The sequence below is a fragment of the Simochromis diagramma genome, unplaced genomic scaffold, assembly GCF_900408965.1.
Source record: "Simochromis diagramma unplaced genomic scaffold, fSimDia1.1 OVJJ01000822.1, whole genome shotgun sequence".
Lineage (NCBI taxonomy): Eukaryota > Metazoa > Chordata > Actinopteri > Cichliformes > Cichlidae > Simochromis > Simochromis diagramma.
Window position 1 is genome coordinate 6,334,902 of NW_024387520.1, and position 19,681 is coordinate 6,354,582.

General features: G+C 39.9%; 1 protein-coding gene across 1 annotated transcript; it reads right to left on the reverse strand.

Annotated features, from left to right (window-relative positions):
- Positions 1–671: 671 nt before the first annotated feature.
- On the reverse strand, positions 672–18,238 carry LOC120726133 (phosphatidylinositol transfer protein beta isoform). Its single transcript, XM_040019480.1, has 11 exons — positions 18,143–18,238; positions 15,720–15,750; positions 14,243–14,388; positions 13,916–14,007; positions 13,782–13,789; positions 13,604–13,678; positions 13,441–13,524; positions 9,573–9,650; positions 7,291–7,401; positions 6,787–6,909; positions 672–3,668 (listed from the first exon to the last, which is right to left on the reverse strand). The coding sequence occupies exons 1-11, from the start codon at positions 18,160–18,162 to the stop codon at positions 3,621–3,623; spliced, it is 816 nt and encodes a 271-aa protein (XP_039875414.1). The 5' UTR covers positions 18,163–18,238; the 3' UTR covers positions 672–3,620.
- Positions 18,239–19,681: the final 1,443 nt, after the last annotated feature.

Here is a 19,681-nt window from a genome sequence, read left to right on the forward strand (position 1 = left end):
AGATCCATTTCTTTCCTTCATCTGTTGCAGTATCTATTTAAACGACAGGGGCTCACTCATGACATGTCCCTTCATCTTCCTCGGGAGGGAGACACATGGACGGATGGATGCATGCCTACAGTAGACTACTGTGAGCTGCCACTTAACAGGAGGTGTGTGGGCGAGTCTGCCCATCTCCCCTTTTAGAAACAGCATTATTTGCTTGTTCTGTAGCAGATATAGCTGGTTTCCTTGCAGCAGGCACATGTGACTATTCCTCCACAAACAATAAAAAAAAAAAAAGAAAAAAGAGAAAAAAAAGGCAGCTATCTCAGGCAGCAGACTGGTGGCTTTTCCTGCTCTTTAGCACAGATTCCGCTGTTTATTGTGCGACTCTCCTGACCTGCAGGTCGTAGAAAGCGCGGTCCACGCTGGAGTCACCAAAATCTGTAGGAAATTTTTGTCTTATCGGTAATCTACAGTACAGAGCTGTCATTCAAAGAGCCAAAATGAAAGAGAGTAACATATAGCACAAATAAATAAATCTTTTATAGTATTTTAGCAAAGATTGTGACCATTTAAAGCTTTACAAATAAATGACAGCTCTCTCCTTTGCCCTGAGGACTGATCAAATCCCCCTCAGGCAAAACCTTTATTTTCTAGGAATCAGACAAAAACAGCACAAACTGAACTTCAGGAAACTTTGTCAAAAAAAAAAAAAAAAAGAAGACGAAAAAAAGGAAATTTATTTATATTTAGATACAATATTCAGTACAATATATAGACTTAGTAGCACAAAAAAGATGTGCAGAAAGAAAAAAGGCACAATACATCATACATTCGTTACCACAACCCCTGATTTTTAAAAGCTGATCAGAACCTTTAAACACTTTTGTTAACATCATTGTTTTGAAGAATAGCAAACGACTGATTTAAGATTTTCCCTCTCTCCACTGGGTTCTTGTTTTTTGTTTTTGTTTTTAAATTCATACACACATGAGGAATCATTCAAATGAACTTTGAAACACTAATTACACTGTTTGCTCAGAGACATATGCATTCATGACCGTAACAAAGACAAAGGTGGCTCTAACACATAAAGACGATAAAAGCGAACAGGCTACATTATCTTTGTAGCCTCAAATCTTTGTCTTATTGTTAGCCTGAGAAGATTCTGTTATTGAAAACCGATGCTTCTGACAACAGTTTTCCAAATTTTCCTATATTAAATCAATATTTGCTGAACACATAAACACCATTTATTCTCTTTGGAAAAGCCAATTACCGTGGACATGGTCAGATTTGCCCTCACAGGATTGTCATTAACCAAACACACTAGAATACTTTCCTGAAAGTATTTAATCATATAATCTGCCTTGAGAAATAACGGGAAACCGATTACTAAACACAAATCCCAAATTTATGTTGGGCAATTTAAAACAGTGACACGCAACCAAAACACACAAATATTCAAGGACATTACGAGGGAACACATGAGCAAACCACACATACTGTATACATGTAACACAAGCCATAATTAATATTCAAGGCTGATGTGACACAATTCTGAAGCCTGAAGAAAAAAGAAAAGAGAGAGAGCTGGATGCAGAGCTGAAAAGCCAGAAGACATTAATATGGCAGCTCTTTCCAATGGCTGGTCTGAGGTAAAGATTTACATGACAAACGGTGCACGCTGGCTGTTATAGTAACAAAGTTCTGCTTGCGGGAATGAAAAGGAATTGCACTTCCACATACCAGGAAACAAAAGAATAACATACAAGTCTGCGCCCTGATAAAGCTCTTTTGTCAAGACTAGAATCAAGAATCCTAAGAAGTACCAGCTAACAGCTAATGCTAACCCTTACGAGGTGTGTGTCCACCAAAGTGTTTTTCCTGAGCACGAGTGTGTCGTGTATTTACGCTACGCAAAAAATAAAACGACAGCAGCTTGAAGCGGCACTGAGCTTCTTTTCTGTGCTCAACTTTATATAAGTTGTTGAGAGCTGTAAGAGCATGTCTGCAGATGACAACCAGACAACCACAGTATTGATATAAAAACAGTGCTTGGAGGAACATTTTATTTGTAAACCGGCTACCAGGCACAGTCGTGTATTTGAACCGCTTTGACATAAAATATTGTGTGGCATACTAATAGATCCTCTCACATGGGAAAAACAGAACAAAACAAAAAAGAACCCAAACCTATGTGCCTCTTTAAGGGTTCAACTGGGTGCCTGACATTTTCCAAAACATTTGGTGGACACACTTTAGGGCATTAGGAAAAATGGCCAGTCAGAAATGAGAGAGGTAGCTAAAACAATGGCTGGCAGCAGAGGTTCATTAAGTGTAGTAGCTCTGATAGGTGTAAAGGCCTGGACACATAAGCAACTCTACATGGTACTGGTATCCACTAGGCACTGATAAGGCAATTGCAAATCTGTAAACACAGCTAGAATGATGCAGAGGAGGAGGAGGCCTTCTGGAAACTGTCTACCTCAGAGAGCCGGAGGAGCGAGAAAGGCCTCTGGTGGTGGGTTGGGTGAGTGCAGCACAGTTTGGCTTGTGACAGAGGCTGGAGGGGTGTAGCACCATCTGTGGCTGTTTTTCAGTGCAGTTTTTTTTCCCTCTAGGGACATCTTTTAGAGAGGTGAATGCTGCAATGTATGTTATGTGCGACTGTTTTCAGAATAGGGTGGGGGTGAGAGTTGTAAACATATTCAAAGTAACATCCTTTAGCTAAAAGAGCTCGGGAGGATCTGCCCCTGCTTGAGTTTCTCAAAGATCAGTCAGCACAAAGGTATCCACACCTGTGAGTGAGTGTGTGTGTGAGTGTGTATGGGTAAGAATGAATTCACATGTTTATCCTCTCTGCACACTGCATGTGTCATATGAATGTGTGCGTGTGTGGGCTTCCTGTTACCTTTGCATGTGGGAGTGAGAGTGAATACCTGTACAGACATGATTGTCAGTGTTAATAAGATGCAGTGCTTCGATAAGGTGAGGGGGGTGATGGAAGAAGGATTACAACGGGCCAAGACGCCAAGGCTGTTAGTAATCACTTAATGGAGGTTATGGCAGGAAGGAACAAGAGCATGACAAACAGTCTCCTGCCAGGGAATGCAAACCACACACTGAGCCACAGTGTGTACAGTGAAGACTGGGGAAGAGACAAAGAGAGGTCACAGAGGGCATCATTCTGTGAGGAATGGGGGGTTTTTGGGTAGGGAAAAAACAGGAGGTTGGGGGAGCTGGAAATATTTGGTCCAACACCTGCCACTGTGGAATCAAGCTGATGAATTTGCTTTTGTTTTTTTCTTTAAAAAGTAAATAGCTTTTCTTTGCATCTCTGCTGAAGACTAGGTCTCAATATCCTGATGGCTATAGCCGGCCTTTCTCTGTCCAAGATCAAAATTAACCTGAGTCTCATCAGCCAGCATCGTATCGGTGGCTATAAATCAATTCCTCACTGGATAGAATGACTATGATTGGGTTAAAGCCGGGGATCTGCTCTATTGATTGCAGGTAGCAGCGCTCCCTCCTCCACAGCGTGATTCAGTTAGGGTAAAAAAGTGGCACCAAAGGAGCCCGCTTAGCAGTCTTCACAACTGCTGTCATTGTGGGTGTGGTGTTTAAAATCCTTTTCATTCATCCGCAGCGCTGGTTCCTCGCACATCACCCTTTTTGCGAAGCTGTGGGGAAAGGGAGAGAAATGACACTCGTTAGATTTATGCAAGCTAAACACGTAAGAGAGAGTTCAGATGACGGCTTCAGGAGTTGCTGGTTACTGGGAGGGGTCGGACTTCTTTCTATTCATTAAATCTTACTTTTGGCTTTGCAAACCAGTAAAAATACATTACATTTCTTTTTGTAAACTGGAAAAAGGGCAGCTCCAAAAGTCCTTATCAAGCCTCCTGTTTGTCTTCTAGGTAGATAAAAGCATCACTTTCAAATTCTCCCACCCTGAGGCTGATGGCTTTGGAAAGTCAATTAGTGTTAGAATCTGATAGCCGAACACCTTAATGGAACAGTTCAAACCAACACTGGCTCTAAACAGAGGAATAGACAGATCTGATGAAATGGCACGAGGATTCACCCTCCCACTTCTCCATCTTTTCACCCCCCAATCCTCCCTCCCTTTCTCCTCAATCACAGCACAGACTCCTTCTCAACTGCAGAATTCCATTTGTATGTTAATGAGGAAAAAGGAGCCATCTTGAAACCCCCTCGTACACACCCCGTCCTCGCATACCTCCTCCTTCCACACCATCAGCACCCAACCACTATACTTAAAGAGTTCAGATATGACTATTAGTATACAGCTTCCTTAATGCTGGGTTTTTCCATTCACCCAGTGCTGTGTTTGTCTAGAACGTGAAGGGCAGTGACTTGTGTGTAGGCTGTTCTCACCACCACCCAAATGTGACCCTGGTAACCCTTGAGCTTTGAGGTTCAGGCTTGTTGCCCTGCTTGCCGCAGCCGTCTTTGATTGTACCAACCTGTTTACTTACTCCGAGGGAAAACTGGAAACACATGCTCAGCTGGGCGAGATGTGAGAAGGCAAAGCGCAAAAATTCTGCATGCTGGTAGCGAGCCAGGAATGTTTGAGACTGGCCCACTTTGGCCGGTCCAGCCCAGATTCCTCCCTTGTTCTCCTTGTACGGCCAAAAGCTCCCAGACTGATATTTGGAGAAGTTTCAAGAGCAAGGCAGTGGAGAGGTTTAGAGTGAATGCAAGACGCAGAAACTGAAGCCTGTGATTTAGAAGTAGACTATTTTTCTATGGGGATTAACTGGACTGCAGGAACTTCTGTGTACATATATAACTACTTGTGTTAAACTTGTATGCTAGCCTTTCATAGGAGCTCTCAATTTGCAATAAAAGTAGGTTTTATTGCATGTGAGCTATCAAATCGAACATTATAGCTCCTTCTTAAAATGAACAAAAGCAGTGGCAGCTCAGTAACCCTAAACGGCCTGGAATACCACAGAAGACAACTAAAAATGGAGGAATTTTTAAAGAAAAAGCCTGTTCACAACATCTAGCTACCTGAGGAGCACTCTTGAGGAGGTTGGCACACCACTGTCGAAGCCTATAATCAAAAAATGCCTTTATTAACATGAATATAGACAGTACGTAGTACGAAGAAGGAATAAGACTAAGATTAGCAAATCATTTGTCAGACATGGTGGAGGCAGTGTTATGGCATGGGCTTCTGTGGTTGCGAGCAGAACTGGGTCACTGGGTATTTACTGATGATGTGATTACTGACAGAAGTAGCAGGATGAACACTTAAAAAACACATCTGTACTGCTGAGATTCAGTCAAACACTGTTATCCTGTGTTCAAATCGCACAAAGAGAAACATTACAAAAATGCAACCGAAGATGTTTTTGTGGTGAAGAAATGGATGCTTTTCACCAGTGTTTTCACTCTTAGATGACTGCTTTTGGACCTCGAATGTGAAATGGTATGTGCACACACAAGCACAAGCACAGTGGAGTAAAGCCCTTTCTCAACACCGAAGAGCGCAGAGTGAAGTCGCACCATGCCATGAACAGCTGCAATCAGCCAAGCCGTGCTGGCTCGCTCCACTGCACCGCACAGAAAAAGTAAAGTCGTCTAAAGTGAGCATCTAACGAAGCTCTGTCAACTTAAAACATGAGACAATATATTAAGACTTTTCACACATAAAAGGTTCCTGCAAGCAGACACTGTTTACTGTGAAGGTCAACCCTGAACTGGATGAGCCATTATAATGGACGGATGGATGGAATAATAATACGAATGGTTAGGTTATATAAACTACTCCAACTTAGTGATTGGTTGTTAGAAAAGTAAAGAAAATGATACTGAAGTGTGCAAACATGGACACAGAACGTAAACTAATCCCCCAACTATAGAGACTCATGCAGAGTTACGGTTGGGGGATAAAAATACCCTGCACTTGGCAGACATTGTTACACATCACAAGCTGAGGCGAGACCATCATGCACTAGCCATGGGATACACTGCAACACAGGCGGCCTACAGATGACGGTGGAAAGGTTTCGGATCATAATTAGCTATATGGCATGATGCGGCACAGCCTTGCCAGGCTAACAGAAACCCCATTTAGATGCTGTCCTACCAGTAACAACAAACAGCAGTACAAAGACCTACACTTGGCCTTGCTACTCCTCTGTAGCCTTTGTACAGAACCATTCTTACGCCTCTGGATAAAAATACAATAAAGGCAATCATAGAAATGGGATTATGAGGAAGAACAAACGCTGTTCTCACAGTCATCCGTTTTGTTACCAAACAGTTTAAGGATGTTTAGTAACAAACAAAATGCATACATGAAAAGGAAAAAATATGACGATTGATCTTAAATGTAATATTATTGATATTGAAAATATTGATTTTAAAAAAACAAAACACTAAAAACTATGAGGTTTTGAATTCACATATATTAATAAAGGGCCTTTTACTTGTGCACTCGGTAAATAACACCAGGATCCACTCAAAGAAAGTCAGCTAGATCGCACCACTAGGGGTCAAAGACTCCACAGGGAGCCCTTAAGCCACTACATTTACTCCAGCAGTCCTCCGGCTTTATCACATTAGCACACTCTACTTCTAGTGAATGGAAGACAACAGCTGGATAACTAAAATTGGTGTTACACGGATTTTGCACAGCGAATAAGAGAAATTTAACCAAAGAAAGTGCTTAGGGTTGGGAAAGTTTTATTTTCTCTTGCACCAAATCCATCACTTACCAGACTTAAAGTTTAATTTTTAACTGTGATTTTCTACTTATACACTCACCTCATCCAGTTCTCTCTGCGTTTCCGCCTCCATACGCCGTATATCATCCATATTTAGCTCCACCCACTTATCAATCCAACAGAAGAGCTGGCGATGGAAGTTTGTGAAGATCCTCTTCTCTTGCTGTGGTAGATAGCAGCAGTCTTGGTTAGGACTGGGTGATGTTTAGCAACAGTCGAGTGTTTAGAAGTACATTTGAAACTTGAGAAACTCTAAATACAAATTACTCTACTGTATCCTACTGGCTTAAGTTCCATTTGACTATAGAGCCCCCAAACATTACCTCATGTTTGCAGTTACAGCTTGCTTATAATAATTAGGCACTGCCCACCCAGACAGAAGAGGCACAGTATTGCATGCGCAAACTTGCAATACTCTCTAAATATAACTCATGAGCAAACTGTGTAAATGAGTTTTTCCGTCTTCTACTATATTTCGTTATCCTGTATTTATACATGTGTAATGCCAATAAAGTTGAATCCTAATCCCAAATATGTCACTAACCTCGTGGATGAAGTTCTCCACTTTGGTCTGCAGGCCCCACCACTTGAACTTGACTGTGACTAATTTGTAGGCACACATCCTTGGGTTTTCAGGATTACTATTCAGCTCTTTCTGTTGAGAGGAACAGGGAAAAGAATCCGACTTACAACCCGTCACTATATCAGAATAACGCGCTGCAAAAACTTGACAGAAACTTTCCAATGAGAGAACAGTTGTAAAAGCAGCAGAAGGCATTATTTTTGACAAATCTAAGATTCGTTCATTAATGCATAATGCTTTGGGCATGAAGGTTGCTGAAATAATTATCAACATGAAGATGTGCTGTGCTCAGATAAAAGTGCCCTAATCTACAGCACACTTTCTAAATCTATCCGCTGCTTGCACTCTGCCGCGCGCTCTGAAGAAGAGAAGAAGAAAAGAGGCTGGGTGTTGGGAGGGGGGACCACAGCAAAGTGGATAAACTCCAGATGAAGGGACCATTTCTCTGCCTCCACCCTGACAGCGACACCGTTCCCGACAGGCATGTCTTTGTGGCCACAGAAGGCAGATAAAACGGTGCTCACGAAGCGATAAGGGCGCCGCAGTGCAAAGCCGGTTACATTATTAACACCTAGGACCTGCTCGCCCCCAGAACACACACACTCTCCCTCTGAGAACACCTGTTTAATTAATCACTTCATTCTGGCTCGGCATTCCAAAAAGAAAATGCCACAGACCCGCCTCAATCGCCCTCATCCCACTGCCGTTTGATGCTACGATCATGGAGAAGCGTGAGAGAAGGGAAATGAGAAACATTTCTAAATTTGCAGTGGGTTTAGAAAAGTTGTCATCGCTAAAGGAGAACTTCACATGAAACGGATTCTACATCAAAACACTTACGGTGACATTTCTTCTCTCCCTCTCTGTGCCCCACTCAAAGGAGCAGAAGTTTTCAGAAATACAAAGGGTACCGATATGCAAGCATGTGTGCATGCAGAGATAGACAAGAGTTTTATTGCTCTGAGAAGCTGGCAGAAATGGTGCCTCTGTTGTCACATAACTACTTTCTCCCCCCACCTTTTCAAAAACAGTCTTTTTCCATGTCCACAGCGGACGGGAAAGTGATCTAATTAAAAACACAAAATAAAAGTTGTGCTTCTTTATTCATACTTTTTAAAGCTGTTTGGCTGCCTTTGTTCTGCAAAAATTCTTGAAGCAGAGGAAAGTTTCCCATGGTGAACTTTGAGGGCTCCACTGCAGAATAGAAATCCTCTGTGCTCCAACAGCGAACAGGACCCGGTCGTGTGGCTCCGGGGTAGAGGCGAAAGCAACATAACTACTGACAAAGTTTCTCTGTGGATGAGCTACTTATTGACTTTTTACCCCTTATCAAAATATGTCCCTCTTTATACAGAACTGCTGTTTGCCAATTTAGACTCTGAGTCCACAAACGGACACTTTACTTCCAGCTGTGGACGAAGCCTGAGTGTTCTTGCAGCTCTGTAAGTTACCTGTAAAAGACTTTTAATGCCTAGATCTCATCACATAAACCTGCTATATAAACCTGCTGCAGGGACATCCACACAAAACACAATCTTTGGCTGACCCAATATGTCCAAGCTGCACTTAGACTTTGGAGATCAAAACATTGCAGCAACTACATACAATGCACATGACTGTACAAAGTCATGAAATATAGAAGCAAAATCCATGAGAGCAAGACTACTAATCCAGGTCTTGATGGCCAGATATATACCCATTTTCCTATAACTTGGCAAATGGGTCAAATGTTTGCCTCCGTTGTTTTTTTTTTTGTTTTTTTTTAAAGCACCCTGTGGCCTAAGGCCGTGTTCAAAACTCTTAGATGCATCGCATTTCATTTAAAAAAACGAAAGAAAGAAAAATCCACTTCTGCTGTATTTACATTGAGCATCCACACTAATTTGCCTTTTTAGGGCTCCCAGAGAGGAAACCTTTGTCAAAACTGCCAACCCCAAGAGGGCTGAAATAGTTGACACAGATATTAGCATTCATCGCCTAATTGAGTTTGATTGGTAACTACATGCCACCTTGGATTTATACCACCCAAACATGTGATCCTTTGTCAGAAGAAAGTCAAAGAAATCAGCCTCAACCAGCAATAGTTCATTCACACACTGAAGCCCTTATTGTCTATGTAAGCAGCCACTGTGCAGTTGAAGTCTGTATTTTATCAAATGATTATTTCTGAACTGGTGCTGAAACAGTCACATGGATGTAGACCATTTTCAGTTTAAAATGTATGTAGTTTACAACAGCATTACCTTCCAGTTGGGACCAAGAGGTCCTCTCCCAGTCTTGACAGACTTGAAAATGGCAGGATCCTCATCTTCCTTGTAGTCCTACAATGAAACTTTCAGTTACTTTCATTAGTAGAATATATAGCACAGAATATTTAACAAAAGCTGAGGCAAGCTTATTTATGAATACTGGTATTTGTTTCATCTTGCAACAAGAGCCAAGAAATCTGCAGGATTTTACCCCAATTTAAAAAAACATAGACACCGTTTTTAAATGAAAAGATGGAAATGTGGGGCAACTATTCAACGACGAGAGTAAGGGAACAAAGAGCAGAAACAGCTTAGCTACAAGAAAAGTCAGAAGAGGGCTTCTCCCTTTTCACAAATCCTTCCATCTCTGCAGATAATGTCACAAAGCAGGACTAGAACACAGCTGTGCTCACAAGTGGCTTGAAGATAAGACCGATCTGTGTACGGGGGCTCTGACGCTTGTTTAATTAGGGTGATGATGCCAGTTAACATAAGTGAATGTACTTGCATCTACCTGTTGTGTGCTGATGAGGATTTGTGCTGCTTATTTAAGTTTGTATGTCTGCAGCTCCAACTGCAAAATAAACTTTTACCCCATATACAGTATCCAATTCAAAAGGTCATGTCCTGCCAACATATTGTGGTGAACTAAGCACTTTTGCCCTTTAATTTCTTCCCCCAATGCACCAAGATCTTTTTGTATTAAAGGGTATAGTAAAATGTAGAGGGATACTGAGCACACGTGACGAGCACGAAAAACTTAACAGACCTGACTTTCTCATAAAAAAATAAAAAATAAAAAAAAAAAGACAAGAGAAATAATAATACAAATAAATGAAATGGCTTTAAAATTATCAACAGCTCAAGGGCCCAGCAATTTTAAATAAATCATGATGTGCCTGAAGCTAAAAGCTACTTTTTCAGGGCTACTATCCAACAGGAGGGTGCCAAACGTGTGGAAAGAAATAAAAACGCACCACACACACACACACACACACACACACACACACACTTTCTCTCTAATTTGGGTGTTTTAATGCTGAGAGCTCCATCACTATAACAATACACTGTGCTGCACTAATGAGGTCTGTGAATCGATGTGCCGTGGTACGCGAAAAGAAGCCATTTCTAAAAGAGTGTGTATTAGACTGCAAGTGTGTTTACGTCGAGTGTGTGTTTGTCTAGTTCCGGCACACGCAGCACTGTGAACCTTAATTACACTAACAAACTCATCTGTGCTGGCGGTACGCCCCAGAGCCTGCAGTCATGCCCGAGGCTGAGGGCTGATAGGGCCCTCAGACACAACACACTCCTCCAGCAAGGCAAACACGTCCGCCTCGTTAACTACCCACCGCAAACAAACATGTACACACACAGAAACTAGGGCTTCTCGGCCAAATAGCCACATGTATGCTTGCACGCATACCGGCAGTCACATTGAAATGAGGCAATGTGATGTCAAATAAGAGCAATAACCTGCAACATCTTCAAATATGATTTCAGAGATTCCAAGCAGTATTCAAATCTTTAATTTATCCTCAACTGGTATGTGTACGTTTTTAAATACAAAGATCTCTCCAGTCAGCTGGCTGTATTGGGACACACTCCTGAAATCAACTATTTTTAATGCACTGTGTTATTACAGCACAGCAAACACATTTTCAAACGGGGCAAAGAAACAGACCACAAAAAACACAAGAAAACAAAACAAAACTAAGAAGTAACATAGCCCAATAAAGCAGAACAGTCAGCCAAGTACACGACAGCCCAGAGAGCAATTAATGTTCTGTGTCTTTATAAAGAAAATACAAAGAGAGACTGGGGAAAAACTCACAGACAAACCAAACCAAAATAAAAAATACCAAGGAGATGGGCTGGACCTGATGCCAACTTCAGTAAAATATTTATAAAATGGGTCAGGATTGACTAAAGGTTTATGAGGATTGCCAAAGATTCTCTTCACTTGAAATGCTCTACTTATCGTCGATGCCACGAGCACAGGCAGCTTTTTCAGCTCTATGAATGAATAATCATACCTGAAAAATCAAGTATGTTGCTGTAAGAACAAAATACACAACTGTTTTGAAGCTCATGACAGCCTGTAAATAAAATCCAAATGTTGAGTTAAGTACTAAAAAATGTGCTCCAGTCTCTCTCGTGCTTTTTAAAGTGGTGCCTGGCTGACATATGACTTGGTGAGTTACAAATCTGAGATATCTGCTAATATTTTTTTCCCCTCACAGACACACAAAACATCAACATACACATTAAGTAAAGCGACTAAAGCGAATGATTGTCTGTGGCTCTGTGTTAGCACCATGGCCCTGAAGCAATATTTAGGAGGGAAGAAGGAGGAAGGGAAAAAAAGGATGGATAAGCACTGTTTGTGAACCTGGAAAACTAAAAAAAATAGACACAATATCCTTATTTTTATTATCTAAAACTGAGGATATTGTATGACTACTTTCCTAATGAGGCTTTGATAGACGCATTTATTGTGATTCTGGATGTCTACAAGACTACGTCAAGTACTTTCAACAAGTTTTGTTTTTACTGTAAAATCTGTAATGATTTTGCCAAACCTATTCCTGACATATGTCTGCCAAACAATAATAATTTTAAAAAACCCTAAAACTAAAATTAATATAAACTACACACATTTTCAAACAATAAAAACAAAATTGAAACGAGAAACACACTTTGGAAACTAAAACTAAAGCCCAGCAAAAAAGTAGAAGAAGAAAAAATCATTGTGAATAAACAGCTTAGCAGGAGCTACAAGATACTGAATTCTAATCTGTCTAACAGTCATTATAATTTAATATTTTATTAGCCTCCCTGAAACTGTAGTAATAGTCAGTGAATATGCACAGACACATTAAGTGCTACTTCTTCTTTAACTAGGACATCCGGTTGATTACCAGTTTATATTAACTGAAAAAAAAAAAAAAAAAACAGAAAAACAGATGCACACAGCTCTGCTTGTGTTAAAGCCTTGATCACATCTTGTGAGTCCACTAGGGTCCACTCAGGTCCTAGTGATCAGTTGTTTATGAGACAGAGCACAGTGTCTGCATATCTGCCAGTTTTTCCTGTCCGCTGTGGATTTACACTACAATGCACCAACTACAAGTACACCCCAAGTGGCGGACTTCAAAGAATGACTACTTGGCTGTCAGGACTTTGGCTGTCTGTGTCCGTAGCTGAGAATAATCAATGCTTAAGAGCAAGACAAAGTTGAGCAGAGAAACCACATGCTGTGACAACATGTGATTTATATGGACGGCGTGATTTCTGACCAAACCAAGAGCAAATCTTTACTACATAAACTAAACCGATTTAGCCAAAAGATTGTTCCCTGAAACTCCACAGATGAAACGACCATGTGTCAGTTAGCTCGTCTGTATTGTTTTCATGAATTAAACTCTGACTCTAACAGTTTGAGAGTGCTATATAGGCAAGAGAAAGGATCGCACAAACACCGTTTATTCTGGATTTTAAATTGGACTGCAGTAATATCACACCAGAGAAACATGCAGTAAGTCATAAGTCACACAGACTGCTCAGTAGTAACAAAATGCTCTTTCAGCTACTTTCAGATATGTATGCAATTCAATAAATTGGTTAGACGAGAATAGAAAGAAAGTGCTGTTTCATTTCATCAGTGTTATTCATCTGCATCCCTATTACATAGGAAAGGCTAGATGTCGTTTTTCTCTCTCCCTGGAAAACACATATATATTCAAATTAAATCATAAACAGAGCCATAAAACACCTGCTTACGAAACATTCTCATGACAAAGAACTGTAATAATCAAAGTTGTCCACATGAGGGCGCCATACTGTGTATGAAGCTACTTACAGCATGGGCCACTTGACTTCTGTCTGCAATGTCAATGGGCACCACCGTTACATTCTTCCATGTGGAACTGTCTAGTTTGTGCACCTGAGCAGATACAAAAAGATATGTTAGAAAATAAAACTCATGATTCATATTAGACATCTGTTTGCTTTGACGTCCTCACATTTTCTTGCGTTCCAAGGTCTGGTTTGTGCCATGTCTCAATTTTAATGAAGAAATTATCTTTCATATATTCATTCTAGAATAAAGAGAAAGAAGAAACATAATGAAGAAAAAAATTATGTAATTCTTTTCTTATTAACTTTAATCTTAGCTAATAAAACCCATTTAGGGTTACATACCGTCACAACTGTTCCAGGTTAGGCATGAAGGGAAAAAAAGGGGGGAAGAAAGACAAGACATGAACTTAATTTAAAAGTGAGAAGAAGAGTTTCAAGGCAAACCTAAACTAAGTGGTGCTGGGAAGGGGACTCACTGGTTCTGCAGTAGGGGTAGGCATTCCAAGCCTTTTCATGGAAAATCAGGGCACCTTCAGGAGCTAGGAGTCTCACAAATCCTGGGACTTTACTGTAGGGTGTGGTGGAGGGTAGGAGGTACAGGTAAGAGAAAGGAAGGAGGAAGACTTATCACCTATTTTTTCTATAGCAAAGATTGCACAGTTAGCAAATGAACTGAAAATGCTTCACAGATAAGACAACACTGACACTGCCTGGTAGCACTGCACTATTACACTATAAGAAAGAATCAATGAAGCCAACAGTGGAGTTCTAAAAAAACAAGAAATACAAAGGAAAGCACATACCTCTTTAGGTGGTAAATTTTGTGTGTGTACTGTCCTTTTTCTCCATCTTTTTCATATGGCTCATTCTTGAGTACCTCAATGCCCTCACCACCACCCGTCTCATTTTTACTCGCTTCAGCCACAGAAAACAGCTGCCCCACTTGATACTGCAAGACAAACATCATAATATAAAAACATGATGCTAGACAGTAGATTTAAGTACTTTTTACTGTGACATACATCTAAATCATAAACCAATTCTTTCTCTTCCTAACATTTTGAAAGTTTCCATCTAATAAAATGATATAGGCTTATTGTGAACACAGCAACGCTTTTTAACCAAACAGTAATCAATGTACATTACTCCTGAGAGCTCAAGGGCAACACAGGAAATCTAAAACTGTCAGAAAAGTAAATCAAATATTTTATATGGATGACATTTTTTTTTAATTCATTCATTTCTCTCTGTCTGTCCCATACAGTGAAATTGTAGGAACAGAACCCAACCCATGACCTGTTTTGTAAAACTGTGTAAAAAAAAGTAACCATAAAATTCTTAAGCTCTATTATTGTCCTGCTGCCACTCTAGTGTAGGTTAGATTTCTATAACGTGCAGAGAAAACTTGCTGAAGAGCTAAATGTTTAAGCCAGCTTTTTCAGTTCTGCTGCTGTGTTCCCCAATTCCACCATCTTAAAGCTAAATTAACTTACTTATGATGTTTGAACATCAAACAGCAGAAGAAGAGAATGACTAATAATCAGCTACCATAAGTCTTGTTAACATTTCTTCCACAAAGACAAGAATTACTTTTCAAATATTTTGAATTTGGATATGCAGCACTAATTGCCAAGAGATTGTATCCCAGCAGCTGGCTGAAAGTCTGGGATTTATTACAGAAATGTCTCTAAACACAGAGAACAATTGCTGGCTCAAACAAACAACATCTGCAAAATTAAGCTTTTTCTTGGTTTTAGCAGCCAGCAGCCAAAACAACAGAAATGATACAACATTGCCATGTCTTTATTATCAGTGAGTGGAAAAGAACTGTCTTAAACAAAAGGCACATGTCAGAGACTTGCAACATTTCCTTTTGGCCACGCCACAATGACACATTAAAGCCCAAAAAAGGAACTGAGGGTTGACTCAGTTTAAACAGTCAGACTAACTGAGGATGGACTTTTTTTCAAGCATCAATATGGGCTTGTTTACAACCACACAAACAGTACAGGCACTATAGAAAAGAAACTACATATATTTGTAAGTATGAAGAAGTGCATTTCATATCCTTTAACATTATTATGACTTTTTCCTTATTTAGTTATTTAGTTATTATTAATTTATTGTAATTTTTGTATGGCTGTTAATGTCATTATTTTGTTATTATCAACATGATTATGTGTCAACGGCATCAACAGAGAAAATATAAGCAGACTTGACAAAAAGTTAATCATTTATAACATCTTAATAGCATAACAAGCTATTAAGCCACTTACTCACCTCTTCGACACTACAGGGTAAAATCACACGGCTGCAAAAGAGAGAAACATATGATGAGTAACTTTCATAAAGCACGCATTTCTCAAATCCGCTGTTTCATATTAGACAATTTCATGAGATAAACTATCATTCCACATCAATCTAAAGCAGCGACCCATATATGAGAAGGAATATTCTTCTAGACGTATGCTGACATTTGTATTTTTAAGAGTGAGTTACAGCACATACTAATAGGACAAAAAAAGAAAACACTGCAGATGCATGTGGCATAAATAATACAGTAATAATACATCCTAAAACATCTGACTCTGGAGCCTGAAATGTCTCTACATCTTGGCAGTAAAGCCTGTATAGCCTTTGTTATTGAGATTATTTATAAAAAGGTTCAGTCTCTAAATATTACTCATTACCATGCCAAATCAGCATGCACATTTACTCACGCCTTATATTATTGTCTGTATTCACAATGAATGCAACATGACAATTGCCTGTCAGGTCACACAGTATGCAGAAAAGTGCAGAAGAAGCAATGAGAACATAACTACAGGGACTCCGGATTACAAAACCAGAAGAACCACGATGACACCTGCTCACTGCCAGGAACAGGAAGACACTCAAAGTTACTCTTCCTGAGGGAAAAATACTTCTAGAACCACCCATAGTGACATACTGCTGACATCAGCAAGATGAGAGGAACCTATTACTAGACCTGGTTGGAAAAGTTAGAGCTGAATTAAGACAAAACTTTATGGGACTACAGAAAGTTTATTTCGTTGTTGTTGTTTTTTAATAATGTGAGTTAGGTGGGGCCAGAAATACAGTGAGCTTAGCCGAAGCAGTTTAATTAAGAAGACAAAACATATCTGAATCTATTATTCAAGAGTTCTAACCATTAAAGACCATCCCTGGTCAGTGCACCGTATGATGATGGTGCAACTTTTTCCTTCACGCCCAGAAATAGACACATTACAGGCTGTGAGTAAAACATCACCAAACTACAGAGTGCAAAACAAAAAGTTAGGGGGAGAAAATTCTACAAGTACATACCTAAAGCAAAGCTGAAAACACATGAAAACGCAAGTTTTTGTGTGTGTGTGGGGGGGGGGGGCTTTTCTCCTTTTCTATCAATTAACTTTTAATGAGTGAGGGCAAGATAAGTGTCAACCAACAATAACAATGGGAACTGACCAATGTTTTGTCAAACAAGGCTAAACTAAATGTCATCCACCATCAGATGTTTTGTTTCAATGCTGCTAGGACTTGTAATTAGTGACGTTTAAGTTTGAAGCAAACAAAATGTGCAGGCAACATTTATCAAACCATGTGAGCCCGAGTGCAGTGAGCGATTGTGGGGTGTTAGGGATGCGGGAAAAGTCTTCCTTCACTCCTGTAGGCCAGTAAGTGGCCACATGCAACAGTGCAGGTAGTGCCAATTCAGACTTCCAGTGCTTCTTTTTGCTTACCACACAGGGACTTTGATGGAATTAGGGCGCCACAGTGCTGAGGTGCATGCTGGCAGCAATACTGTGTTATATTTAAGGAATAAGACAATGTTGTAACAAGGTTTTTACATAACTCAAATCTACGTCAATCCTTATTTTCAGAATTCCCGTGCGATGCAAAACATGACCCATTCACACCCTCCATCTACCCATTTATATTCACTTTCTTTATCTCTAAAAACGTTTAAGTGTTCAGTCTTCCTGCCTTGAACCCAATTCATTTGGTAAGATGTGAAGTAAGAAGCCTGCTTACATATTCAGCCTAACCCAAGGATAGCGGTTTTACAAATGGAAACTGAAATCTTTTATGCAATTTCAAAACCCAAAAGGCTAAGGCTAACAGCTGCTAGCTTCGTCTTTACTACATGCAAAATGATTGATGCTTGAAACAGACAGGAGTGAACAAACTACCAATTCGTTAAGTAATCAAAATGTGTTATGCTGGGGTGATTAGCTGGCGCCGACAGTTTCTGAGTCAATACTGCAAAGACAGCGAGAACTTACAGCTTCCAGTTAACTTCCCCTCAGGTTAGGCAGTTAGCTAAATTAGCGTTAGCAACTCGGGTGCCAATTCGAGGCTTTGAAAAAGAAAATGTCTGCGCTTTAAAACCACATAACAAAAACCGCAGATTGAAGCGTTTAGAAGCCATCAGCTTAGCGATAACATATGAGAAACTACAGGAAACCAGCAGCTGTCAGAGAATGACAATCTGCTGTCAAAGCCGGTAGGCCAGAGACGCTCTTGGCCAATCCCATCCTCCCCTCGTGTGCCTGACGCTGACCCCGAGACATGATGAAAAGTTTGCATCAGCGCACAGGGACTGAAAAAAACTGCCGTGAGTGCACGGATCTATACTAACCTATAGAGTGCTTTCAGAAATAATAAGAAAAATACAGTTTAAACAGAAACCCCGCACTTACTACTCCTTGATGAGAACCATCTTAACTTCTTCCTCTCAATAGTGCCCAGCTACCACTAACTGACGTCATGGGCTACTAAGTGAGGCGGCAGGTCCCTCCTTCTGCAGCGGTGATTTGCGGAATGACGGAGAGGTGGGCCTAACATTGGCATCATCCAATGAAATCTCTCTTTGGTGACTTTAAACCCACCCACTGTATTTGAGGATGGATTACTTAGAATCCGTTATTCCACACTTGAACACGTAAAAATACTAAATATATAAAATATTAATAATTTAAAAAGTTGAGCATGTGGTTCCATTAATCTATAAATCTGTAAATAATAATTACTCCATATTTAATTAAAGACGGTACAAAGACACAAACACTGAAACCGAAATGTAATTTTCTTTTGTTGTTACCGGTACTGAAATAAGCAAGGTATTCCCTGAAAAAGATGACTGGATAGTAGCTTATGTTATCCCAAAACCTATATATACTGTGTAGGATTAGGTGTGCAAGTTACCCATGTCTTGTGCATCAGTCCATACATATTTTTCCATATTTGTTGCACCATATTTGTTTCAGGTCATCAAACAAATTGTAATATTTAACAATAAGTAAATATAAAATGCAGTATTTAAATGATAATTTCATTTAAAAGCTACTATACCCTGTTAATAACCAGACCTGGGTGTGACTAGTTTAACTGGACTAGCTTTCCAAAAACATAAACACAAACCAAAAGAAACCCCATAGAAGTTTGACAAACATACAAAAAGAAACCCCCGTAAAGGGCAAAAAGTGTCAGGGCACTGTCTGTGACCCAGTGTTTTCTAGTTCTGGACATTATGCTATTTGCTTTTGAATATTCGTTGCAATTCTTAGGTTCATGGTTATTCTTTCATCATGTTTTAAGTTTGTTTCCCTTAGCCTTCAGTTCTTAGCAATCTTAGTTCTCTCTCAGTGTCTAATCTTCTTCTGTGTTTAGTCAGTCTTTGTCGCCGTGTTTACTCGTGTCTCCCCAGTCACTGTGTCAAGCTTGGGTCTGTTGTTTCCTATCCTATTTTGATAGTCTCTTGTCCTGTATCCAATGTGTTCACTTTGTTCAGTCTGATTTGTTCCTCCTGTGTTGTCCAGCTGCCTCTACTTCCCTGATCATCCTTTTGTGTATTTATTGTGTGAGTTTCCTTTTGTCCCTCGTTATATCGTCTGTTCATCTAAGCTCATGTTTCTGATCTCAGTTTCCATGTTTCAGGTTTTCACATTCCAGGTATCTAGTGTTTAGTATATACCTTCCTCCAGTTTAGCATTGTTAGTTTAAGCTTAGTCCCCGTCCATCTTTCTTTTTAATTTTTTTGTACAGCCAAAAATAAACTGTTTGCTTTTCGTTAAGTCCAGTTCCGTCTCCTTAGTCTGCATTTGCGTCTGCTCTCTCTACTCCAGAGGATCTGACGTGACAAAAAGAGGGCAAATATTTTTCTCATTATATTGTTCATATTACTTTCAGCTTTAGCCATGTTATATTTGTACTATATTCAAGTAAATATAAGATTTAAA

Coding starts and splice junctions, on each gene's coding strand:
- LOC120726133 (XM_040019480.1), bottom strand. CDS start 18,162: ATGGTTCTCATCAAGGAGTA. Junction 14,008..14,242: donor AAAATTTACCACCTAAAGAG/GTATGTGCTTTC, acceptor CACACCCTACAG/TAAAGTCCCAGGATTTGTGA. Junction 7,402..9,572: donor CTCTTGGTCCCAACTGGAAG/GTAATGCTGTTG, acceptor TCCTCTCAACAG/AAAGAGCTGAATAGTAATCC.